The sequence below is a fragment of the Acomys minous genome (assembly GCF_964271855.1).
Source record: "Acomys minous genome assembly, chromosome: 14".
Taxonomy (NCBI): domain Eukaryota; kingdom Metazoa; phylum Chordata; class Mammalia; order Rodentia; family Muridae; genus Acomys; species Acomys minous.
In genome coordinates this window covers 10,957,103-10,983,076 of record NC_140496.1, presented here as the reverse complement: position 1 = coordinate 10,983,076, position 25,974 = coordinate 10,957,103, and the positions used below count along the sequence as shown (strand labels likewise).

The window sequence follows — 25,974 nt, the reverse complement described above, 5'->3', positions numbered from 1 at the left end:
ACTAACGTCTCGGCATCGGCAGGACCATAAGACGTTCAGCACACAGCTACCACTGTGCGACTGTGCAGGAGGCCTGAGTGCTCTCTCCCCGCTTGGCTCCAAAGGGGCATATGTGGTGTGTGTGTGTGTGTGTGTGTGTGTGTGTGTGCGTGTGTGTGTGTGTGTGTGTGTGTGTGTATGTTCATACACATGTGTGTAATCATGCACATGGGGTTCAGAGGACAACCTTGGGTATCCAGTGAACCTTATAAACTCTCCATCTCCCCAGTTCTGGGATTACAATTGTAGCATGCATCACCACCCTCACATTTTTTAAAAGTTTTTTTTGCTTTCTTTTTTTAAGATTTATTTATTTTTATGTATACAGTGTTCTGTCTGCAGGCCAGAAGAGGGCATCAGAATACATTATAGATGGTTGTAAGCCACCATGTGGTTGCTGGGAATTGAACTCAGGACCTTTGGAAGAACAGGCGGTGCTCTTAACCACTAAGCCATCTCTCCAGCTCCTACCTTCACATTTTTTTATGTGGGTTCTAGGGGACTGAACTTGAGTCCTCATGTTCGCAAGTCAAACACTTCACACACTGAGGTTTGTCTCCAGCCCCCCACATAACTTTTAATATCCAAGACTTTGTTCAGAAGGCTGCACCTGGATCTGCCTGTTACTCGTGGGACAAGGGCAGCTAAGCCAGAAGAAGGTGACCTACCCTGAGTCACCCAATCAGGAGAGAGAGAGTCCGGCTTTCAGCTCAGGTCTTCTAGATGATTCCAAATCTCTAGGCTGCTCAGGCTGCTGCTATGAACTAGGTTGGTCTCTAGTGTGTGCTCAGATGCAGTTACATGTGAAACTTCCTGGCACCGTCAGTTTCTTCACACAGGGTCCCTGGCTGAGCTGTGGCAGCCCCAGGTCCCCTTACTTGAAGGGGCTGTTCAGAGGAATGGAACGTTGTCCCCAGGAGCTGTGGTCACTGACAGAGGCCTCCTGGGGCCACACCGCATTTCCGTTGGCTTATAATGCACTGTAACAAAGTCACTCTGCGTGCAGGACTGGGGTAGGGAGGTAACTAGACTAGGTCCCCAACCCCACGTGATGGTAGAATGCAGAGCTGGGGTTTGAACCTGAGTCTTTGGCCTCCAGCATTCCCTCCTGGGCTTTGTTCTCTCTTTTCTACCCGAGCCCATCTTCAAGACTTGGGTCAGACAAACACGTGCCCACCCAGAGCATGCTTCTCCCTTCTGGCCTCTCATTTTCTTGGACATATATGTAGATTTATGTGTCGGTGAGATGCTTTGGGCATGTTCTCCGTTTCCAGACTCAGTACTCCTGGGACAGAGTCTTGTTTGTCCCTTCATCCTGACATCCACTGTGCAGGCTCATCATGGTGCTAGGACCCCTTGGGTGTGTGTGTGTAAGTGCTGAGTTGGCAGGGAGGTGGAAACACGTGTGTGCTGCTGTCCAGCCTTCCGTCTGTCTTCTCCCTTGACTATGTCTTGAGGCTATGTGAAGGTCCTGTTTGTTGGAAGACAGTGCCACTTTAGGTCAGTTATAGGGAGAGAGGGCCATGCTTTTGGTGTGAAGTGTAGGAGGATACCCCAAGTGGACCCTCCTGGAGGCTGGGGGACCTCCAGGAATGGAACAAGGAGACAGGAAGGTTTTTCTTTGTCTTGTTCTGTTTTTGAGGCAGGGGCTCAGGTAGCTCAGGCTGGCTTCGAACTCCCGATCTTCTTTGTCTCAGCCTCCTGAGCACTGGGATAACAGGTGTGAGCCATCATGCCTGGTGAGGAGGCTGAAACATTAAGATTAATGTCACACCCCAGGCACGACAACGGGTGTGTGTGTGGGGGGGAGGGAGGTGGACGATAGGAGGCAAAGGACTGAGAAATGGTAATGGGGACACCCCACAAGGGTGGGGAGGGCAGGAAGTGGGAGGGTGGCTAACTCCATGGAACCAGGGTGTGGAGGGTATCTAGACTTGGGGAAGACCCAAGATGATGCCAGGAAGGGGTGGGACTTGCAAAGACCAGGCCTTGTTTGTGGCTGTTATCTTAATTCTTCAAGCAGGAAGCCCAGCCACGGAGCCCCACCACACAAGGACGCATGGGCTGAGCTCCGCTACCCTTAGCTAGCTTTGCAAAGACATGTGGTTGTTTTACTAACTGTGTGCCCTAGGCAGAAATCCCCACTAGCACAGACAGTGACCCCTGACCATCCTGACCCGTATCCTTCCCATTAGTGGTATCTGTTGTCAGGGAACTGGGGTAGGGGGTAGTGGGGCATCTGCTATGTCTGCTTCTATGGTTGCAGACATATGTATGCTGTTTCACCTTGGCTGAGCTGAATATATTTCTCTCTGTGCCTCTGTCTCTGTCTCTCTCTGTCTCTGTATCTCTGTGTCTCTGTCTCTGTCTTTCTCTCTGTGTGTACGTGTGTGTGTGTGTGTGTGTATGCTTCTGTGTGTGTGTCTGTGCATGCCTGTGTGTGTATATGTCTGTGTGAGGTGAGGCCAAGAGATCAACATTAGTTGTTTGCCACTATTTGCTCTCCATCTTATTATTTTCCTTGAGACAGAGTCTTTCACTAAACCTGGAGCTTCCCATTTTGGTTAGGCTGTGTGGCCTGTGAGCTCCAGGGACTTGTCTTTCTCAACCCCCAGTGCCAGCCTTACAGATGCATGCGGCCACACCCACCTTTTATGTCTGTGCTGGGGATTTGAACTTGGGTCCTCATGCTTGCATAGCAAGCACATCACCCATTGAGCCATCTCCCTAACCCTTGAATCTAGTATGTTTTTGAGAACGCAAAGGACAGCAGATTATTCATGATACAAAGGCTGTCACTTAGTCTAAGCATGCCAACCAGTTTCTTCAGCGTTGCTCAGCACTCAGTAGATTATTTTAGATGCTCCATCTCCCTGTCCCCAACCCCCAATTAGAGCATCTACTCAGAAAGTACCATTTATTTTTATTCTGTAGTGATATTATTGCTGGGCATGCTGGGCATCCTGATTTGGATGGGAAGTGCCCTTTCCCATAGACCCTTGTATTGAAGGCTTGGTTCCCAGCTGGTGACATTCTTTTGGAAGGTTCTAGAAAGCTTAGGAGACAGGAACTAGCTAGAATGGTACTGGGGTGTACCCTTGGGAATTGCATCTTGCCTGGGACTTTTGTCTGCCAGTCTGTCTGTCTATCTCCCACTCTCTAGCCCCTCTCCTGGCTGAACTCTGCTCTGACATGCCACATCTGTTGCAAGGGAGTAAAACCTGAAACCAGGAGCCAACTGTCCAATGTAGCATGTGCAAACACAATGTAGGAAGAGTGGGAAGATGGCGCATTCAGGCAGTGCTTGCTGTGTGTCCCAGGGCTCCTGTAGAATCTGAGCACAGGCACTAGAGTTTGTATCCCCAGAGCAAAGCAATGTATAGCTATAACCACAGAGCCAGAAGGGCAGAGGCAGATTGAGCCCTGGGGCTCACTGGCCCGCCAGTCTAGCTGAATGGGTGAATTTTCAGGAGAACTTGCCGAGTGGTTAATTAAGCCCCCACTGGCTGCTCTTGAAGAGGAGACAAGTTGGGTTCCCAGCACCCACCTGGCCGCTCCCAACCACCTGTGGGATCCAGTACCTTCTTCTGGCCTCCATGGCACTGCATGCATATAGCACACAGGCATACATGTAAAGTAAAAATAAATTTCAAAAATAAAGGCTAGAGGGCTAGAGGAATGTCTCAGAGAGTAAAGGTGTTTGCCTCCAAGCCTGATACCCTGAATTCGATCCCTGGGATGCTGTGTCTCTCTCTCATACATACACAAACACACACACATACACACACACACACTTAGGAAAGGTGGAGATAACTGATGTTGACCTCTGACCTTTATGACTATGTGCACATACTAGGGCACTCTCCCACTCTATGTATACACATGATTGTGTACATATTCATAACACACAAACACACACACACACACACACACACACACACACACACACACACTAGTGGTTCCGAGTGACTGTTTCCTTCCGTGCTTTGTCGGCTTTGTGTTGTCATGGAAACTGTAATGATGTAATCTGTTAGAACACTAACTGAAGTTCAGCCCTCTTCGTATAGTACCCGGCTGGGACACCGGGTCTGAGCCATGGTGGCCTTCAACGTGCAGAGCAGCAGGTGTGTTCCTCCCTTGCTGCTGGCCGATGCAGACCCTCACTGTTTGTACTGGTGCCTGCACTTGAGCCCCCTACAGAAGGTCTACATGTCTGGGTAGAGGGCAATGTGGCTCTCCAGACAGTGAGAATTCAGTGTGTCAGTTTGGAGACAAGAGGACAACTTGTAGGAGTCTTTCCTGCTGTTGTGTAGCTTCTGAGCCTTGAACTCAGATTCATCAACCTTCACCCATGGAGCCATCTAGCTGGGCCTGCACTGTGTTAGCTATCTATTCTTTTTATGACTCTTGTCTAGTGTTGTCCAATTGCGTTAATAATTGAAGAATACATAGGTAACACTTAGATGTTTCTACACTTAGTCTAAACTTATTATGTGCTACTAGTTATAGACATAGCTGTGATCTTAGTGTGTGAGAGGCTGAGGGGGTGGCTAATGTGCTTGAGGCCAGTCTGGGTTACACATTGAGATCCTATCTCAATTCTCCTAACGGTGCCTCCCCTTTCTGTCCCCACCCCCAACAGGATTAGGTTGGGAACACTTACACACACACACACGTACACACACATACACACACACACACACACACACACACACACACATTCACCCCATCTTCACTAAAGTTCTGAGTAATGTTAAGCTCCGATATCTGGGGAAACAGAGGCAGGCAAAGTGAGGTCACTGCCTGAGGCCACTGCTCTGAGGGTGAGGCTGCAGGACAAACCCAGGCTGGCTCTGGCTGGCTCAGAGTCCCTCAGCCTGCATACCTGTCACATCATGCCTTGTGAGTTGGATGGCGCCCCTGGAATGTACAGTATGTCTCCCTGACCCTAGACTGTTATGCCAGACTCAGACGGGTGCCTGTGTTGCTTGCTCTGGGCCTGAGGTGGTAGAATCATGACTGAGTGAGATGTGCCTGCCTACTGCGGGGTCCCTGCTGATCACGTCACTGAAGATGTCACACTAGATTCTCAGCTTTGCTGATGGGTATGTCTTAACAGCACATCCCCAATTCTGCTGAGGGGCCTTCCATCTTCCTGGGGGTTCTTGGTCACTGAAGGATGATGGCTAGAGAGGAGAAAGCCCTCAGATATCCAAGGACTGCACCTGCTGCACATCCATGGGCCTGGAAAGTGTCAATCATGGGGGCAGAGGGCTTGGTGATGCATGTACCAGGCCTGGGAGGTGAGCGCCAACTTGTGGAGCCTGAGCTTGGCCTAGGCTTTGAAGTCCCTTGCCACCTCAGCCTCCCCAAGGGTGTGATGGGTGGAGAACTGGTCTCTAGTCTACAGTTTCCCTCAAGGGAATCCAACACAGGTGTCCAGACGAACACTTTCCCGAGATGGCTCATAGCATCCTTGTCACGAGAGCCAGGTGCTCATCAGTGGGTGATGATTGGGGGAAAAAAAAGGTATACAAGCACGCTGGGGTAGTATTACCCATAGCCACGACCAGCATACTGACCCTCGCTCTATCCCAGGCAGACCTTGAGCATGTCCCACTCAGCACGGGTGCACCTTGAAAAGGTCATACCAAGGGAAAGAAGCCAGACCAGAGACCGTGTTACCTGATTCCACTTATACGAAATGTCCAGAATTGGTGACTCTCTAGAGATCATATGTAGATTAGTGGTTGCTACTGGTACAGCTAGTGTGGGGGTGAAAGAGGATGGGGGGGGAGGGGGCGGGGTGATAGTTGAAGGATCCAAGTTTCTCTTTGTGTCACAAAATGTTCTAAAATTGACTGTGTGGACAGCTGTGCATTATCTGTGAGAACTCAATCCCCTGGTCATTTGGAAGCGGGTAGCCTTTTGGTATATGTGCTATAAAAATTCTCTATCTGTTACTTTTTTTTTTTTTTTCAAGACAGGGTTTCTCTGTGTAGCTCTGGCTGTCCTGGAACTCTGTCTATAGACCAGGCTGGCCTCACAACTCACAGAGATCTGCCTGTCTCTGCCTCCCAAGTACTGGGATTACAGGTGTGTGTGCCTTCACTGTCCGGCTTGTCCTATTCTTTTTCTCTCTCCTCTTCCTCTCTCCTCTTCCTCCTCTTCTGCCTCCATCACCACCTTCTACAGAGCTCCAGTGGGCACCAGCTGGGTGTCTTAATTAAGAGTCTGTTTAGTTCTTACAGTTCTTGGCAGATAGTGTGTCAGATCTCACAGGCTGGGGTACCATTCCATTGGGGCCCTTTCCCACTTTACTGGTCCAAACTGGGTCCTTTGCTCCTCCCTTATCAACTATAGACCGATAGCCTCAAGGCCACCTCTTAGGGGTTGGATGGATTTGTTAGAATGGCTCATGAAACTCAGCCATCATCTTCCCTGGTTTACTGTAAAGACTATTATAGACGAGGCAAGTAGATAGCAGAGGTGCACGGGGCAAGATGTGTGTGGAGAGTCCTGTCTCAACCCTGTCCCACGGAGCTTGGTCCCCTGGGACCCTTCAGTGACCTTTGCATGTTTATCAACCAGGAAGTGCTCTGAGTTTTTGTCCTGTTTGGCTCATCTGAAAACTTCATTAGGGAACCACAATGCGTTAAACCACTGAGGGCTGAGGGCAGGGCGGAACGCTTAGACCCTCAACTCACCTGGTACCCTGGGAACCATGGGTTTTAAGAGTTGTGTGCCAGGATATGGGGTCACATACCAAATATGTTCATCTTCCATCAATTTATCAGTATCTATTTATCTATAACCTACTGAGCCCATTTGGTGTTGCTTGTATGTACTCACTTGACTTCGGATGACCCATGGGGGGGGGAGGGGGGGAGCTTCCCTGAAGAAAACTGATTCTCTCTCTCTCTCTCAGCAGCCGTTGATCACCTGTAGCTCTTCATCTAGGGATGGGGTCTTGTGACACTTCCCACATCCACGTTGGCATTTCAGCTTGTGATGCCACTGTGCATGGCTTGTTTAGGTGAACATATTGCTGTGATTTCATGGATGCGGCTTCCCTGTCATGCAGAGAAGATGCTGTGTTGCTGTGGCAACCATGGTTGTCTGGTTCTTATACCCCAAAGCAGCCATCCAGTACCCCTGCTCCCTTTTCCTTGCTTCAGTCGAGGCAGATGACATTTGGGACTGCTGGGCCTCGAGGGAAAAGAAGTTTATAATCAAAATTAGTCACTGGTACAGGAGCTCTTAGTACCACCGAGAGAGGTCGCCAGTGAGCATCGGCCCATCTGCTGTGTCTTGTTGCTAAGTGTGAGTTCCGTTGGCAAAGCTCAAAGCCCTAGTTTAATGTATCTGTCTTGTGAAGGGGCGAGCGTTGAGATGGAGAATCCCGAAAGCCTTTGTCTCAAGCAGCTTCCCACTGTTGTGACAACATACCAGAAGGCAATTGGCTAATAGAAGGCATGGGGTCTTGGTTTTGATCCTTGGTTTGGAGGTTTCAGCCCATGGCCACTTGGCTCCATCGTCTCTGGGCTGTATGAGGCACGGAAGGGAGTATGTGGTGAAACACTGATGCTCATCTCACGGTGGCCAGGAAGGGGGGAGTGGGTGGCGAGAGGGGAAGGGGGTGGGGAATGACTTATTTCTCCTAGCTAGGCCCCACCTCCTATCTAGCACTCCTAATAGCCCACCAGGGCCCACTGGGTTCTAAGTCTGTCAGCAGACTAGTTCAGCCCCAAGGGCAGGATGCTGATCCAGTCACCGCCCAGTGCCCCACTTCTGAGTGTTGGGGTACATCCAGTGTTCACGCCTTAGCACTCTTCCTCCTCCTGGGCTGACTGGGGGCAGCAGATGCCTGGTGGCTTCTGGTTTCCTGTCCACAGTCAGGAGGAGTGGGCCCTGAGCTCAGATGTGACTACGGTATGGAGAGGGGCTCACAGCTGTCATCTAGGGCAGAAGTGTTGGGGTGCCTGGGCTGCAGGGCGTGAACTGGGGATTCTGATGGGCTTGTGTTGGCTTTCTTTCAGTGGACATCATGGAAATAAAGGAAATCCGTCCGGGGAAGAACTCCAAGGACTTTGAACGAGCCAAGACCGTCCGCCACAAGGGAGACTGCTGCTTCACCATTCTCTATGGCACCCAGTTTGTCCTCAGCACCCTCAGTTTGGCAAGTGGGTGCTCATTTCCCTCCCCAGCCTCCTTTTTCCTTCTGAGAAAGCTCTCTGGGAGAGGACACGCATGCCCACTAATGCACGTGTCCAGCCCTACTGCTTTCTAGCTTGTGTTTTTTGGGTGCAGTATTTAACCTTTCTGTGCAGCAGCTCGCTTGGCTGTGAACTGGGGAGAATGGTATGGGCCTCTCCTTGGGGCACTGTGAGAAGTATGTTATGCATCTGCCTGGCTCAAGTTACGACTTTAATGAAGTTAGTGTGGTCACTGCAGGCTAGGCTCTGCTGGACAAAAATGTCACTTGTTTTCCTACAGCAGTTGCTGCACAGCAAACCCTGACCTGAATGGACTGTCCTGAGGCCTTGGGTGCATATTCAGGCAGAGAGTGTAGTGACAATTCTGGAAACTTGGTTTCTTTAACAATACAGAAATATGTAAGAATAAGTTTTTGCTTTAATTCTAGGTGTGGGGCTATGGGACTGCTTCAGACTGTCTGCAGCAGCTGACTATGATTTGTCTCGTGCTCTAGCAAAGGCATGGTTTTGCCAGCTGCTGATAGTTTCTGCAGCTATACGAAGTTTGGAATTCTGGGAACTTTTTAGAGGGTATATAAATTCTAGAGCCCCGAGAGATGGGGTTGATGGTTGATGGTTGTTCAGGGGGTGTTGGCTGCAGTTTTGTTAGTAGTTGAGCTCAAAGAAAAAACAAGAAAGAAATTAGATTCAAGGATCTTTCTTTCTCTCTTGCTCCTTTCTGTTCTTTTTCTCCTATCTAGTGATAGAGGGTGAAACTGTGCGGATAAAGGGTGGAAAAAAGAAGAACTCACAAAGTAGTAAAAGACTGACTACACAGAGCATATACATATATGCATTGTACACACATGTACACAGCACATATAGATGCATGCACACAGCACACACATTATACAGCACACACATGCATGTATATAGTATGTATGCATGCACACACATCACATGCATATACACATATATGTGCATGTCCACATGTACACAACACACTCATGAGCACAGTAAACATGTACATAACGTATACATGTAGCACACACATGCACACACAGCACATATATGCTTACATATATCACACATGCACAAGCACAGACATGAATCCACATATCAATAAATACAAATACATACACGTACATACCATACATGCCTCTGTACAGCATAGACATGGATGTATGCACATAACAACATGGATGTGCACACACAGCACACACAGGCATTTATGTAGTGTGCATACATACACATATCACACAACACACATACTATACACATGCATGTACACACGATACAGCACACACACAACACATATGCACATGTATATATGCACATACATGTGAGAGCATATAGAATCACACATCTGGAGATGGGATTTCTGGCCATCCTAGTGGTGTGTCCATCGAAAGGCTGAAGAGTGAGCTGGGCCTATAGCTCAGCAGTACAGCTACAGTTCCCAAGGTCCCAGCTCCCAGCCTCTAGCAGAAACAAAGAAAAGTCACCCACAAGTTCATACAGCCTGTCTCGCCCATTCTGTTTACAGCCGACTCGAGGGAGGACGCAGTGAAGTGGCTCTCGGGCTTGAAGATCCTACACCAGGAGGCGATGAGTGCATCCACTCCCACCGTGATTGAGAGGTATCCACCCCTCTGCTCTCTTCCTCCTTTGTTCTGGGGCCTTTGGGACTATAGACCAAAAGGAGACACTGGGACCCTGAGTCCCCACGTTCATCAGTGCCCTGTATGCAGCAGTCCCCGACGGTGGCTGAGGACTCTCCAGTGCTCCAGATAAGAGATTCTCTCCCTAGTGTTTAGCCTTGGCCTTGGGCATGAGCAGGCACTGCAGCTGAGGTGGAAACATCCATTGCTATATGTGTGCATGTGTGCATAAATCACTCTGTGTATATCTGCATGCATATAAACATCTGTTCCTGTACCGGCTTCTATATGCCAATTATGTGCATGTATATATGTGTGTGTGTGTATTTACATGCATGTACATACCTGTATACCTGTGCATGTGTTCATGCTCTATATGTGTATACATGTACATATGTATGTGTCTCTGTGTTGTGTGTTCAGTGTACATGTGTACAACCATCTGGGTGTGGGTCTGTGTGTGCATGCTTCTGTGAAGGGTAGCTCTCTTTCTCCTGAAAAGATTTAATGATGGATTAAAATGGATTGAAGCTGAGTCTGGAGGTGGCCACCCCACAGTGGTGGGTGAAAGCTGTCTGAGGACGATTTTCAGTATGATATGTGTGCACAGGATTCAGGGCTGGGTCAGCACCCAACTCCCCCCAGCCCCAAAACCTACCTTAATGCACCATTTTTCTTTTTTACCTCTTTGGGAATTAGTGGAAGGGAATCTTCCTTTATGGAGATGCTCAGACAGGGGTCCTCAGCCACAGGGGGAGGTTGGTTCCCAAGCTGCCTTGTAGAAGAGATTGGGGATCTCTTCTCATTTTGGTAACTTTGTCCTCACTCCCTAGAGCTCTTTGAACTTGCAATGTTTTCTGACTTTTTCCCCTTCTTTTTGGCCTCAAATCTCTTTGCAGTTGGCTGAGAAAGCAGATTTATTCAGTAGATCAAACCCGAAGAAACAGGTAAGGACCGCTGGCGGTCTGGTAGTTTTCTTAGTTCTCTGATATTTGCTTGCGCGTTTGAGGAGTGGGGCGGTTACATGTCCTGTGGTGCAAAGGGTCTCAGGTTCTGGGGTCCATGGTGACCAAATCCTCTACATGAGCAAGGCTTCTGAGGGAGGGCTCCAGGCCAGCTACTGAGGTGACATTAGCCATGGCGCCAGGGGAGCCTTGTCACAAAGGATGGAACGGCTTCCACGTCCTGGGAACCCAGCAGGAAACATCGTGACCACAGTGCCTGCAGTGTATCATGGGAGAGATTAGGCCTAAGGGAGCAAGCTTTGTTCAGTGACAGTGGTGCAACTCTGGACAAGGACGAGGGGAAGGATGTGATGACACAACCGTCACAGTCCCACTGTCAGAGGTTGTGTTTTATTCCCTCCCTCCCCTGCCCTCTCTCTCTTCTTCCCTCCTTCCTTCCAGTCCTCTATCTTTTCCTTTCTTCCCTCCCTCCCTTCACCCCCTGCCCCTTCTATACTTGGGACTGAACCCAAGGTCTCTGGCATGCTAGCCGTTACTCTACCACTGAGCCATGACCCCAGCCCCTCACGGATTCTAGGCAAGTGCTCTAATGTCTCTAGCTTTCCTTTTCCTTTTTGTCGGAGGGCTGGCCTCCAACTCTCTCTGTAGCCCTGGCTGGCTTTGATCTCTCAACCTTCCTGCCTCAGTCTCCTGAGTAGCTGGGCTGAATGCCCTACACCTCCAGACCTGGACTTTTTATTTTTTATTTTTTTAAACAGATATTCAGCTTGGGTTTTTTCATAGGCAAAGGCAGTGCTAACCTAGGAATTACTTCCTTATTGGTGGGCATATGGTAGCTTCTGATTTCATGTTAATTTTATGAAAGACCGTTAGGAAAACCTCGGCATGCCTTTGTGTGAACATGGGCACTGTGCACGTGAGTTGTGGGGTGCCAGCTGCCCAGTGTGCGGTGTTAGATTTCCAGCTGTGGCCCTGGGTGCTGACCTGCCCCACCCTGTGCTGTACTACTGGTCTTTGTCCATTGTTAGTCTGAGGGATGAACAGCCACAGCATCCTTTGTTTAAATTTGCATTTCTTCCTGTGCTGGTGACTGACCAGCCTATCATTTATTTCCTTGTTCTGATTGATAATGAAGTGATAAAAACCACCTTTGGGCTGGGGAGACGGCTCAACAGGTAAGAGCAATCTTTGCTCTTGCAGAGGACCTGGGTTTGATTCTCAGCACCCACATGGTACCTTATGAGCATTCATAACTCTATGTCCAAGGGATCCAGTGCCCTCTTCTGACCACTACAGGCACCAGGCGCACATGTGGTGCACATATATACATGCAGGCAAAACACACATACACATAGAATTAAAAAAAAATCTATAAATAAGATGTAATCAGTCAATCGATCAATCAAACCAAAAATCAGCCTTTGTGGAGCTGTGGAGAACTTAGCAGCCAGGCAGTGTTCACTCTCTATAGTCCTTGTCTCATTTTTTGTCTCACAGTTGTCCTTTTGTTAAAAGATTGAGACTGAAATACAGCTTATCTGGTAGAGTGCTTGCCTAGCATGCGTGCTGCCCTGGCTTCCATCCCAGCTCGGGCGGAGGTGCAGAATGCCTGGTGCTCTAGCATTCAGGAGGCTGAAGGGGGAGGTCAGAAGTTCAGGGCCATCTTCTGCTGCAGAGAGAGTTTGAAGCCAGCTAGGGCCGCGTGAACCCTTAGCTCAACTAACTAACTAACTAACTAACTAACTAACTAACTAACTAACTAACTAACTAACTAACTAACCAACCAACTAAATAAGTAGCTAACTAAATAACTAGCTAACTAACCAACTTATTTTTCTTTTATGCTTAGTTTTCATATTTGAGGCAGAGCTAAATGACACCAGCTCTCCTGTTTTGTCCCTGTGTCATGAAGGTGACTCGGCGTTGGCATTGCCACCTGTCTCTTGTTTAGTGTACTTAGGCAGAGCGTTTATGCTCTCTAGCCATGATGGCCTACTTTCTCTCCTCTGCCTCTTCATCCCATCCCTCATCCCTGTCCTCCTGTGCCCAGCCACCCTCTAGTGTTACCAGGGTGGAGCTAGTGGAGTGTTGTGGGTTTTATATACTAAGGTCTTCGGGTGTTGTCTTCTCTGAGAGTGTGCTCATTGTGACAGCTGGCTCAGGGTGACAGAAGGGGCCACTCTGGTCGCCAGAGTGCAGTAGTTATCTACTTCTGTCTTTCATTTGGAACAGAGATGGACGCCTGCCCCTTGCCAGGGATAAATTCTTCAAATCCTGCCTAGAGACCCATCTTCCCACTGGCCGAGAGGGGCCTGTTTCCGGTGGTGGTCCTGGCTGTCCCTCCACTCACTTCCTCTCCCAGCTCCCTCCCAGCAGGCCCTGCTGCTTGCCAACACTGAGAATTGGAAAATCCCACCTTCTCCAGGAGGCTCCAGGGTTATTTCAAAAGGAGCTTTGACCAAAGTGCTCCTGAAAGAGCAGAAAGGGCAGCCCAGCCAGTTTCCCTCCCTTTCCTGTCGCCCACAGCCGCTGACTAAGCCTGTTTCCCAGAGGAAAACCCAGGAGCTGCCAAGGGCGAGAATGGACTGGCTAGCTCAGGCAGAGCCCAAACCCTAGGTGTTTTCCTTGGCCCAAGCCCTGTCCAGCTTCTCAACTTCTCCTGAGGCAAAATGGTAGCAGTTGGCTTTTGTGGCTGACTTGCTTGGCAGTAGCCACCATATTAGGCCTAATTTATACTTACCAAATGTTCCCAGCAAACCACTGAACTAGGCACCCATCTTACGTGTGAAGAAGACACCGAGGCCCAGAGATGGCAAGTCATTTGCCTGCAGCAACCCAGCATGTTTAGGATGATAACCACTGTTTGTAGGCTTGCTATCTCTCTCAGCTTTATTAAAAAAAAAAAAAAAATATATATATATATATTTTAGAGTGTAGACATCTTTCCTTACTCTAGCCAATAACATTGCAGGAAAGAAAAGAAAAAAAAAAAAGAACTTAAGATGATAGAAGACGTGTACAGCATCACACTTACCTTTTTTTTTTTACATTTAAATTTTTTTTAAATCGCCACTGCAATTCTTTTTTTTTTTAAAGATTTATTTATTTATTATGTATACAGATTTTGTTATAGATGGTTGTGAGCCAACATGTGGTTGCTGGGAATTGAACTCATGACCTTTGGAAGAGCAGTCAGTGCTCTTACCCTCTGAGCCATCTCTCCAGCCCTACATTTAAATTTTTAAAAAATTTTTTAAATTAATTTATTCTTGTTACATCTCAATGGTTATCCCATCCCTTGTCTCCTCCCATTCTTCCCTCCCTCCCATTTTCCCCTTATTCCCCTCCCCTATGACTGTTCCTGAGGGGGATTTCCTCCCCCTGTATATGATCATATGGTATCAAGTCTCTTCTTGGTAGCCTGCTATCCTTCCTCTGAGTGCCACCAGATCTCCCCCTCCAGGGGACATGGTCAAATATGAGGCACCAGAGTTCATGTGAAAGTCATACCCCACTCTCCACTCAACTGTGTAGAATGTTCTGTCCATTGGCTAGATCTGGGTAGGGGTTTAAAGTTTACCGCCTATATTGTCCTTGGCTGGTGCCTTATTTTGAGCGGGACCCCTGGACCCAAATCTGCCTATCATAATGTTCTACTTGTAGGTTTCTAGGACCCTCTGGATCCTTCTACTTTGCTATTCCCCCATGCTTCTCTCATCTAGAGTCCCCATAGAATGTCCCCTCTGTCCCAGTTTCCTGGTATGTGAAGGTTTTCATGGGACATGCCCCTTGGGCTAGTATGCAGATATAAGTGAGTATATACCATTTGAGTCTTTCTGCTTCTGGGTTAACTCACTCATTATGATCATTTCTAGCTCAATCCATTTGTCCACAAATTTCGGGAATTCCTTGTTTTTAATAGTTGAGTAGTCACACTTACCTTTTAAATGAGTTTTAAGTGCACAGTTCTGTGGGGTTGTGTTCATGGAGTTGTGCAACTGCATGCTCCGCCTCCTGAGCTGACAGTGAGTTCCTCATGGTCCTCGTTAAGCCCTGACTCTGCAGCCTCTCGCACCCAGGGTTATGGCAGCCACAGTTCTGTATGATTTGGTCACCTTTGTTGCCTCATAAATGGAAGCGTTATTCATTTCATTACCCCTTGTCCTCTTGCTGCTGTCACTTGGATGAAAGCCTTCCCAGCTTTATCCTCCTGTGGAACTACAACCATCTATTGTCCGCCCTCTTTTCACTTTTTTTTTTTTTTTTTTTTTTGGTGAGACAGGATCTTACATGGTTGCTCAGGCAGCAAGCATTGAACTTGTCATCCCCCTGCCTCTGTCTCTAGAGACAGAATCTTCTCTAGAGGAGCAGAATCACCTTCTTTCTTGGGCTTCTTCTGCCGTAAGGAGTCATGGCGCGCGCGCACACACACGTAGAAACCCCTGCAGCAGGGGTGAGGGGGGAAGCAGTAGGGGGGCCCTGTCCCTCCACGCTGGAGCAGTGGGGACTGGCTAGCAGTCTGAGGAGCTCCTGTGCTGTTTTCCATACTGGTGGTATCCTCACCCAGTCCCGCAGCAGAGCAGATGGTCTGGTTCTTCCTCATCCTTATCAACACCCTCTCTCCCTCCATCCTTGCCCCCGGGGTTACACCACTGAATTTGCATAAGCAGAACAGACTTCCTTCTATGGCTCTGCAGGGTCCAAGGGGAGACTGTTGGGTCTGCAGGGATGTGGGAGGGGGAGGTCCTGCAGGTGGAAGACAGAGGAGAGGTCACTTAGCTCCTGGATGCAAATAGGTTTCCTGTGGTTAATAGCCGAGGCCACACCTGTGCCGAGTCCGTTGCACTGGGCATTATTTTGCCTATGGGATTTTATGGGTATGAGTGCTCTGTTACAGATGGCCCTGAGCTGCCATGTGGGCGCAGGGAAGGGAACTCTGGAAGAGTAGCCAGTGCCAGCTCTCCAGTCCCAGCTCTCCCTTTTGAGACAGGGTTTCACTTTGTAACCCAGGGTTGAGAAGTAAGCCCTTAATGGGGAGGGATTCTCAATGTCTTGTGGGCATGATAAACTAGCCTTCTGCTTCCTCTACAGAGTTTCAGGTGGGGTGGGGGGTGTTCAGACCTGAAGAATTTGCATTTTAACTAATCCTTCGGACATGGCTTCAGGTCCCCAAACAGCGAGAAGCAGAGCCCTTCATCTATAAGTGAATGTAGGAGTTGCTCAGTCCGTGGGTCCTTTAACTAGTGACAGATACAGTGCGTGGCCCAGTTTCTCCATCGCAGTAGCTGTGGCTGCCCGTGTGCTGACCACATATGCATCATTGTAGAAAGTTCTGCAAGGTTAGCCAGGTTTGGTGGCACATACCTGTCATCTTCGCCCTCAGGATGCTGAGGACTACTGTATTTTTCAGACTATAAGACACACCCAGTTTTTAGAGCAGTAAAACAGGTAAACAGTAAAAACAGCCACCAGATCATAAGGCACACTCTAATTCACCCCGCCCCCTCACCTACTTTTTTGGGGAAAAGTGCCTCTTATGGTACGAAAAATCAGGTACATGGTGAAAGCCTATCTCAAAACAGCCCCTCCCCAAACATGCACATATTAGGAAGATGGGGAGACAGACAGACAGACAGTAATAAAAGCTATAACACTGCTTGTGTGATATTTGGAGTAATTGATTATTCTTCCGCAGTTTCCCTATCTATCAAGGGCCATGATGTCACCTCCCACCTTGCATGTGGGCTGGAAGCTGATTTATGAGATTCAATGAGGTCACACGTTTACAGAAACTGTTTCACATTAAGTATTTATTGTTGTCGGTATTATAAAAAGCCATGGTTGAGAGAGGGCTTTGGTTAGCATCCGGGTGACTGGCAGATTTCAGGGACTCCTCTGGTGATGGCTGCCCAGGGTATAGCCTTGAAGGATCCCAGGACCCAGCTAGACTTTGTGGTGATTGGTTGATGTCTGCATGAAAGAGGGGTGTCAGCTGCCTCTTGGGAGAAGTGGGGTTTTTTTTGTAGTTCCCCAAAGAGATCACTCTGGTTTTTGTGTTGAGCCCTAGGAGTTTCTGGTTTGTGTCCAGGAAACTGCTGCTGGGGCCTATGAAGAGACTGAAGAACCACAGGAAGTGCAGGCCACAGGGCTTCTGGGGGTTGTTCAGATACTGCCCACCAGCTCTCTTGAATGAAGGTCCAGAGACCTTCTATGCTCGGGCCTGTCACTGGGTACTAGGGGCCCTGGCATGGGATAGGCCTGTGAGTAAGGCACTCTATGCATCCATCTCACGGGAGCGGCAGGGCAAGAGGCAGCTAAGAGGCACTGGCTTTCTTCTTTCCGGCGTGCTCTGGTTGTGTGTGTATGTGTTTCTGGAGGCGGGAGTGAGGAGACAGCTCTGGAAGAGGACTCAGTTCTTATCACAAAGAAATAGCCTCTTGCCCCCTGCTTCTGTGACCCCCCCTTTAGGTGGGCGTCAGGTTGGAGTGCGTGGGTTTAATGTCCCAGGCGCTCTTCATCCTGCCCTGGCCAAGGGCTATGTCACTTTGCTGGGTGAGGCGCCTTCTGTAGTCTGCTGGCTTCTCTGCACAGTCAGACCTCTTGGACCACTGGGGTGTCCAGTGTTGGAAGCCTGTGGGTGTCCCTGCAAACGCCATGGCCAGCAGAGTGTTGATCTTCATGAGATAAGAAGAAGTCCGCTTCAGCGCAACTCAGTAGTCGGTGTTGGTTCAAACTTTGAGAGTCTGACACTGGGCAGTTTATTTTAGGCATGTTTAAGTATAGCACAATCTGGAAAGAAAGATTCCTGGTGAAAATGAACTCAATCCCCGTGCACAATAAAGCTTAAAACATAACTACATTGAAACTTCTTTGTAAAGTACATGTGACCCCCCCTTCCATAGAGATGGGTTTTAAAGATCAAGAAACAATGCTCAAGGGAAGGGTCTTGGGACGATGGCTGAGATAAACATAAGAGTCAGGGGAGCCAGGTCTGAGGTCACCATGCTATTAGCCATCCCCAGCCTTCTGGGCAGAAAACAGGCTATGCTTTTCTTCCGTTGAAGAGACTACCCTGTGAGTTTAATGTTCCTGGATTCCCTAGTGCTTATCCTTGAGCTGTTTGTGAGGCAGGGGAGGGCATCACTGTGCTGGCCAGCCCTGTGGAAGCAGAGGGGCTGAGGCTGGAGGTGGCTGCTGAGTATGTGCAGCCACACACACCAAATGCCAACTTGACAGTGCGGAGATACTGATGCATCACCGCCCCCCCACCCCACCCCATACCTGCAGCAGGGCCCTTCTTGAACATGTAGCTCTCTCTAGCTACGCTGGATGCTTGGATCTTTGGCCAGAAGGAACTGAGTCTCTTACCTTCATCTCTGGTTCTGTCCCGAAGGCCTTTGGATGTGGCTCTTCTGGGGGTGGCCTGGGCTGCAGTAAGTCTGGTCTAACATTGTTCAGACTGACTGAAACCCCCCCCCCCCCACCTCGAGCTTCAATGTTTCCGGTGGAGATGGCTCTATGGCTCTAAGGGCTGTCTCGTGAGGCTTCTGAGACTGAGGGCCATCTAGCTGGACCACAGGGAGCAGAGTCCCAACCCCAATGAGGCCATCAGCATCAGCTCCATTGTTCCCACTGTCCTTTTTGACTCTTATCCTCCTCCTCACTAGAAGCTTCCAGAAGCTCAGGAGTAGCTCCTGGAAATTTCCAGTACCAGATATTCTGGCTCGCTGACTGTTTCGGAATTTGCTTTGGATCTAGGCTGCCACTGCCCACCCCAAGCCACAGCCTCCACTTGCTCTGAACTCTAAGCCAGAACTTGGTGGTGGTGGTGGTGGTGGTGGTGGTGGTGGTGGTGGTGGTGGTAGTGTGTGTGTAGATAGATGTGAGTAGGGCAGGAAAGTGCTACTGCTTGAATGACACCCAGCTACCTGGCACATAGCAGGTTCTGCCTGCCTTTCTGTCTGCTCCTCTTTGGTTCACTTTGCTTGGAAACCACATGTTTTGTTTCTGAGACTCTTAGGGTGCCTGGTACTCATAGTGTCCCTACCACATTGGGTCACCCACAGAACTCGCCTCCAAAGCCATCTCCCACGTGACCCGTGTCTACCACCGTGGCCGAGGGGTAGGGACCAGCCTCCATCATCTGGCTGTCCCTTTCCTCTGGCCCCCAAGTGTCTTGTTTCTCATTAGTTTTCTCATGGAGGGGGGTGCCAAGGTGGGTGTTGATAGAGGAGTTGTACAACCCCTCCCACTCTGGCCCCCGAGGCTGATGGCACAACTTGGACCTTCCTCTTTGCAGCATCAGTCTCCGAGAGCTGAAGGCCATCTTGCCCCTGGTCAACTTCAAAGTGAGCAGCGTCAAGTTCCTCAAGGACAAGCTGGTGGTAAGTACAGCTGCTCAGCCAGGGAACGTGAACTCAGTCATGCTTAGCGCCTCTCAGGAACCCATGCTGGCCTAGGGCTCTGTAGAATGGCACCCAACAGAGTCCTGTGCCTCTGGAGCACATTAGCCCTGGTCCAGCCCTGTGACTATTGGATGCCTCTCTGAGGACGTGCGAGGATGGAGGGAGCGAAGACTGTGCCTGGGCTGTATAACTTGGAACACCTGTGCACATCTGTCTCCACCAGTTTGTCACTCACCATTTTCTGGACCTTCCTGCAGCCTTTTACCTTAGTAACAGGAGCACATGGGTCCTTTGTAAATTGCTGTGGCGGATGCCTTCTAGAAGGTATCAGGAGTGTCTACTGTTGTAATTTGTGTGTTAGCCCTGGTAGCATACTTATTAGGCTTGACTCTTCTTCTTCTTCTTCTTCTTCTTCTTCTTCTTCTTCTTCTTCTTCTTCTTCTTCTTCTTCTTCTTCTTCTTCTTCTTCTTCTTCTTCTTCTCTTCTTCTTCCTCCAACCATTCATTCTTCGGTTGTCCTTTCTTCCTCCATCACCTTCTTTGGTTGTTCTTTCTTCCTCTATCACTGAAGTTGGCTATGTTCTTCTGTACTGGAGCTGTGGGTGGGACAGCCAGCAAAGTCTCTCAGCTCCATGAATTATGAGATGCTTTGGGGACAAGGACAGATGGAAGTGATGAAGGTGCCTCTGCTCCATAGAGAGATGCTGTCAGGAAATGACCACTTGATCCCAGGAGCCCTCATAGGGGTTTCACCTCACCATGTTAGTGTCAGCTGACATTTGTGGGATTCCCTTTGCTGAACAACTTCATTCCTTTGAGTACTAGTGAGTTCCTGGGACAGCAGACCCATGTTGATGCTGACTCGGCCATTCTTGGACCTGTCCATCCATCCACCCCATGCTCCACCCATCATGACAGAAAGTAGGCATGAGAAGCCGAGAGGGAGAAGAGAAATGTTGTTATTAATCCCCATATGGTTCTCAATCTTGCCTCTTCTTAATTCCAGTTTTAAGTTATATTATGTATATGTGTGTATGCCGGCACATGAAGACAGGATTTCCTTGGAAGTGTGGTTACAGGGAGTTGTGAGGCACCTGATGTGGGTGCTGGGAACTGAACTCGGGTCCTCTGCAAGGACAGTACAAGCTGTTAGCCACTGAGTAGTGCCCCAAGCCCTGCAGTCTTCCGTTCTCAAACAGTCAAAGAACCAGGCATTTTGAAGATACTGTCTTGGTTTCAGATGCATCCATCTTACAAATGGAGAAACCAAACATCTAAAAGGGCCCAGCGAACTGTTCAAAGCTGTGAAGCAGCTGATGGAGGTGGGCCTCTGACTCTTGATTAAGTGAGTCAGGTTTTTAAAAACATTTTATTTTTGGGGGTTAGGGTGATGGTTCAGTCAGTAAATGACTTGAGGACCTGAGTTCAGTTCTCGGAACCATGTAAAAAGAGCTAGGGTTTGGGCTGGCCCTAGGGCTCAGAGGACAAAGTGCTTGCCTCACAAGCTTGTCAACCTGAGTTCAATCCCCAGATCCCACGTAGAGGTGGGAGGAGAGAGCCGGCTCCACAACATTGTCCTCTGCACACTGTGGCATCCCTGCCCACATCATACATGTGTGTACACGTAACAGTTAAAAAGAGAACTAGTCTAGGCACGGTTGGCATGCACCCATCATCCCTGCACTGGAGGGGCAGAGAGAGATGGGTCTGTGGGGCTTGCTGGCCAGGCAGCCTGTCATTCCTGGTGTGTTTCAACAGGGCTGGTGAGAGACCTTGTTCAAAACTAACAGACGGACAGACCAACCATCCAACTAACCAACCAGCCAACCAAAAACAATACCCCCATCCCCCCCCCAAAAAAAACCAGGAAAAAAAAAGGTGGATGCTGCTTAATCAGGAGTGTGTACACTTGATCAGTGTGTGTTTGTGTATGCATGTTGATGTGCTTTAACATATTAATCAGGAGCGTGTACTTGTTCAGTGCATTTGAATTTGGTAATCCAAAGAAAGTATCTCCTACCCCCCCCAAAATAGGAGACTCATCCTCTGTGGCTCTTAGAAACCTGCCAAACGTCTCCCCTCCTGGGGCTCCCTGTATGTTCTCTCAGGCAGGAGGCTGAGGATTCACTGGCATTTGGGGTTCAGAGGATTAACAGTTGACTCCAGCCATTTTGTTTCTGTGTGGAGGGCGGGGGTGTGATGAGGGACACCTCACTGTGGAGGGAGGAGGTGTCATAGTGGGCACCCAGCTGTGTGTAGTCACCTTTGCTTTTTTATACTTACAGGAAATCGGTGCCCAGAAAGATGAGCTCAGTTTCGAACAGTTCCATCTCTTCTATAAAAAACTCATGTTTGAGCAGCAAAAATCGGTAAGAGGGCTCTGGGCTGTTCTTGTGTTTCTGAGTCTGGTTCAGAGCTGAGAAGCCCACAGGGAAGGGTTTAACTTCCCACAGAGTCGAGGAGGCACAAACACGAGTGACAGTGGGCTAATGACTTCAGGAGGTTGGCAAATAGCCTTAACCGTGGCTGTGGGGGAAGTGTTGGGCGTGGGGGTGGGACTTGCTGACCTTCCTGGTGGGAATTCGGTTGCCATAAATTTGATCAGAACTCTGAGAGTATGAAAAGAAAGCAGTATAACACACGGTGCCATTCTGGAGGGGAATCCAGCAAGTTATTCACAATCATCTCTGTGTTTTATGCTTTTCTTACTTTAGTTATTTTTGAGACAGGATCTCCTGTAGCCCAGGCTGGCCTCAAACTTCTGTGCACATCCTCCTGCCATTCCAATCCTCCTGCCTCCAGCCCATGAGTTCTGGGATCATAGAGTGAGTTACCACAGGCTTGTTATAGATCAGGATGGGACCAAGGCTTTGTACATACTAGGCAAAGCTCACAGCCACTTATACACTTTCTCTGATGAGGCCACACCTACTCTAAAAAGGCCACACCTCCTAATCCTTACTAACAGTTATTCCACTGGGGACCAAGTGTGCAAATATATGAGCATATGGATCCTTTTCATTCAAACCAGCACATTCCACTCCCTGGCCACCCTAGGCCTGTGGCCATGTCACCATGCAAAATACATTCAGTCCGACTTCAAAAGTCCCCGTGGTCTTTCTGGACTGCTTTAAAGTCCAGAGTCTCTTCTGAGACTCAAGGCAATCTCCTAATTGTAATGCCCTGTAAAGTCAGAATAAAAAAGCAGCTCACATACTTCCAATATACGATGACACAGAGGGAGAAAAGGGGGGTAGAGTGAGGAAATACTGGACCAAAGCAAGACTGCAAACCAGTAGGGCAAATGCCATACTCTGCGTCTCCATGCCTGATGTCAAAGCACCCTTCAGCTTTGCTGACTGCAGTATACTTATGTCTCTGCCTTGTTCCACTCTCTGTTAGCAGCTTTCCCCAGAAGGTATGCCACAATTCTTGGGGTCTCTGATGAAATCCAGTCTGTAGCTTCACAGCTTCAGGCACTGACCTCTCTGGGCCTCCATGCAGGGACTCCCCTGACACGTGTCTGGCCTCCGTGGCTTTTTCTTTAGTCGCAGAGGAAGATCCCACAACCCCGTTTCTTCTATCTTTCACTCTAAAGCCAGAGCCACGTGCCCCAAAGCTGCCAAGTTCCACTGCTTGATGGGGGCTGGAACATGGCCCCCCTCATTCCACTACAACCACCCCAGGTTCTGTTGTTAAGGTTTCCTTCACTGTTTAAGCCTTTCTTTAGTTCCTTTTCACAAGTTGGAAGCTTAGGTGGGCGGGGTCTTGTCCTGAGGTCACCACTCCCTTTTTTCCGTTTAGCATGAGGCTTTAAAATTTTTATCTCCTTGAACACAAAACTTAGGCCCTATTACAACTTCCTGGTGCCCCCTTTCTCCTCAAACTGTACATTTTGTGTTTTTCCTTGCTCAGCTTGCTCCTTTTCATTATGCAGCTGCATAAGAGTGATCACTAAGAACCGTATGACACAGTTCATACTAGGCTGTCCTGAAATCTCCTCTGCCAACACCATTACTCCAAAAACTCTTCAATTTAATGCGTGGCAGATTTCTAAGACAGCTCATAACTGTCTGTAACTCCAAGTTCTGACACCCTCACACAGACATACTTGCAGGGCAAAACACCAATGCACATTAAAAAAAAAAAAGTCACGTAGCACCCACTCCCTGAAGATTTTTGGCTTCTTAAAACCACCCACCTACCCACCCATATTGGGATTTGTCCATTTCTGGGCCCACAGTTCCCTGTGACACCCCGTGGAAGGAAGTGAACGGTGCTATCTCCTCCCCAGCACTGCCCAGCAGTCTCCCCAACTTATATTCACAGGAAGAGAAGCTCTGAGCTGGGAGCTATAATCGCCACCATTGATTGGTGGAACGCCCCAACTGGCTGCTGCATTTTGTAACTCCGTGACTTTAGAGTTTGAATAATACCATCCCAACCTCCCCTGATGGTTTTCACTGGCTTGTCAAACCGCCCTGTACATGTCAATGCCTCCTGCAACTGCTAGCAGATTGTTCTGGCCCCTGAGCTCCTGGGATGGGATGGGACAGGGTGTTGCATTTCCAGGGTCTATGGAGTTGTTATTGGTGACCTCTGATCCTCACATCTGAATCTAGTTCATGGGTACTTGCTTATCTATAGCCAAAAGGTTTCTGACTTTTAGTTGCCAGTTTTTCCTTGTGTCTAACCACCTGCCTGCATTGCAGCCCTCAGGAGTTGACATATTTGAAGGTTGAGCAGTAGCAGGAAAAATACATAAAAATACTGCATCTAGCTGGGTAATAGTCACATGAGCATAGATGACAGTCATCTGTCATTTCTTGGGTGGCCACATGATAGGCACAGTGCTGAGTACTTCACGTTTTAAGTTTAAGTTTTCTTGGAGCCCTATGAAAGGTTAGTTGGAAAAAAACCAAAGCTCATCAGGGTGCCTTGCTGGAGGCTGTATGGCCCATGGTAAGCTCTAACTTGGATTTCACATTTCCCAACTGACTTTGATGCCCAGCCACAAACGCCTCCTGTTAACTCTTAAAACATTTGTGGCAAAAACAATTTCGCGGGCCAGTGAGAGGGCTCAGTGGGTAAAAAGAGGCTTGCTGCCAAGCCTGACAGCCTGAGTTTGAGTCCTGTGACCCACATAGTAGAAGGAGTGAATTGAGTCCTGCTTGTTGTCCTCTGACCTCTGTGTGTGCACACGCACCGGTGCACACACAAATAAATGTGAAAACAATAACAAACATACAATGAGCCCCATGTACCCAGCAGGAGGCATTAGTAGCTGCCAACTTAGGGCTTTGTGACGTCATTTGTGCCCCTTCCTCCATCTTCATTCTTTTTTTTTTTTTTTTTTTTTTTTGGTTTTATTGAGAGAGCCTTGGCTGTCTTGGACTCATTTTGTAGATCAGGTTGTCCTGGAACTTACAGAGATCCACCTGCCTCTGACTGTCAAGTGCTGAGATGACAGGCGTGCGCCACCACACCTGGCTCTCCATCCTCACTCTTCTTCCCTTCCTCCCTCCTTCTCTCCTCCACCTCTTTGTCTTTTGAGGCATAGTCTTACCATGTAGCCCAGGCTGGCCTTAAAGCTAAGGTCCTCTGTCCCAGCTGCCCCAGAGCAGGCATTACACACCTGGACCACCACAGATGCACACCACCACACCCAGCCAAGCATCTCTTTCTTGTATGTTTGGGAGGCAAATTCTTGGCCGTTGTGTTACTTCACTCACGAATCCTGTCACAGAACAGCTCTTTGTTGCTGCTCCTTGGCCTCATCCCGATCCAACCTGTCTGTGTGTATGCACATGTGCGCACAAATGTGTGTAGGTATACATGTGTGCATATGAGTGTGTATGCATATACATTTATGTGCACATATTCGAGTCTGTGTGCATGCATATACGTGTGTATGCACGCACAGTGCTCAGCCAGTGATCTGGTGCAGATGGAGGCTGGGAGGGAAGTGCTCTCAGCTCCTCATCGCACTTGTAGTTGGCATTTCAGAGGCCAGGCGGGAAGAGCTGACACTGCCCTGCATTCCTTTTCTGCTCTGAAAACTCAGCAGTCAAAGGGCCGTTTGTGAAATACTTAAAGGTCTGGAACACAGCAATGAGCATAGCAGTGCGTAAGTTGCCACCTGTTGCTGGGACCAGACAGAAGAACTTTCCAGGGAGGAAAGATGAATTTTTAGCTCATGGTTTCAGTCCACTGTTGGGGTGAGGGTGGGGCTGAGGGTGGGGGTGAGGGTGGCTTGGTGGTGCTCATGGAGGCGAATGCATGTAACAACAGCACCACATGTCATAGTGGCCAGGAAGCAGAGGTAGCAAGGCTGGAAACAGGTTCCCAGTGACCTTCTAGGAGCCAAGCCTGCTTCCAAGAGATTCCATGGCCTTCTAAGATTGCTCCACTAGCCGGGAAACAAGTCTTCGAAACATGAGCGTGTGCGGATGATTTGGATTCAAGTCTTGGGAAGCAGGGTGGTTCTAGTGGAGTGTGTGTGTGTGTGTGTGTGTGTGTGTGTGTGTGTGTGTGTGTGTGTGTATGTATGTATACGGTATGTATGTGTTTGTATGTATTGTGTGTGGTGTGGTGTGTATGTGTGTGTGGTGTATATGTGGTGTGTATGTATTGTGTGTGTTGTGTATGTGGTGTAGTATGCATGTGTGTGTGATTTATCTGTGTGTGGTGTGCATGTGTGTGTGTGGTG

General features: G+C 48.8%; 1 protein-coding gene across 3 annotated transcripts in view; it reads left to right on the top strand.

The window, feature by feature from the left end:
* PLCG2 (phospholipase C gamma 2) overlaps positions 1-25,974 on the top strand; it is a 135,076-nt gene that overhangs the window by 50,745 nt on the left and 58,357 nt on the right. For all 3 annotated transcript variants that reach the window (XR_014774077.1, XM_084755245.1, XM_084755246.1), the window contains exons 3-7: positions 8,079-8,222; positions 9,781-9,874; positions 10,795-10,842; positions 19,160-19,244; positions 21,551-21,634. Coding sequence is in view for 2 of the 3 variants with exons in the window: in XM_084755245.1 (XP_084611371.1) it covers positions 8,079-8,222; positions 9,781-9,874; positions 10,795-10,842; positions 19,160-19,244; positions 21,551-21,634 (455 nt within the window). In the remaining variant the exon portion in view is untranslated. The remainder of the gene's footprint in view (positions 1-8,078; positions 8,223-9,780; positions 9,875-10,794; positions 10,843-19,159; positions 19,245-21,550; positions 21,635-25,974) is intronic.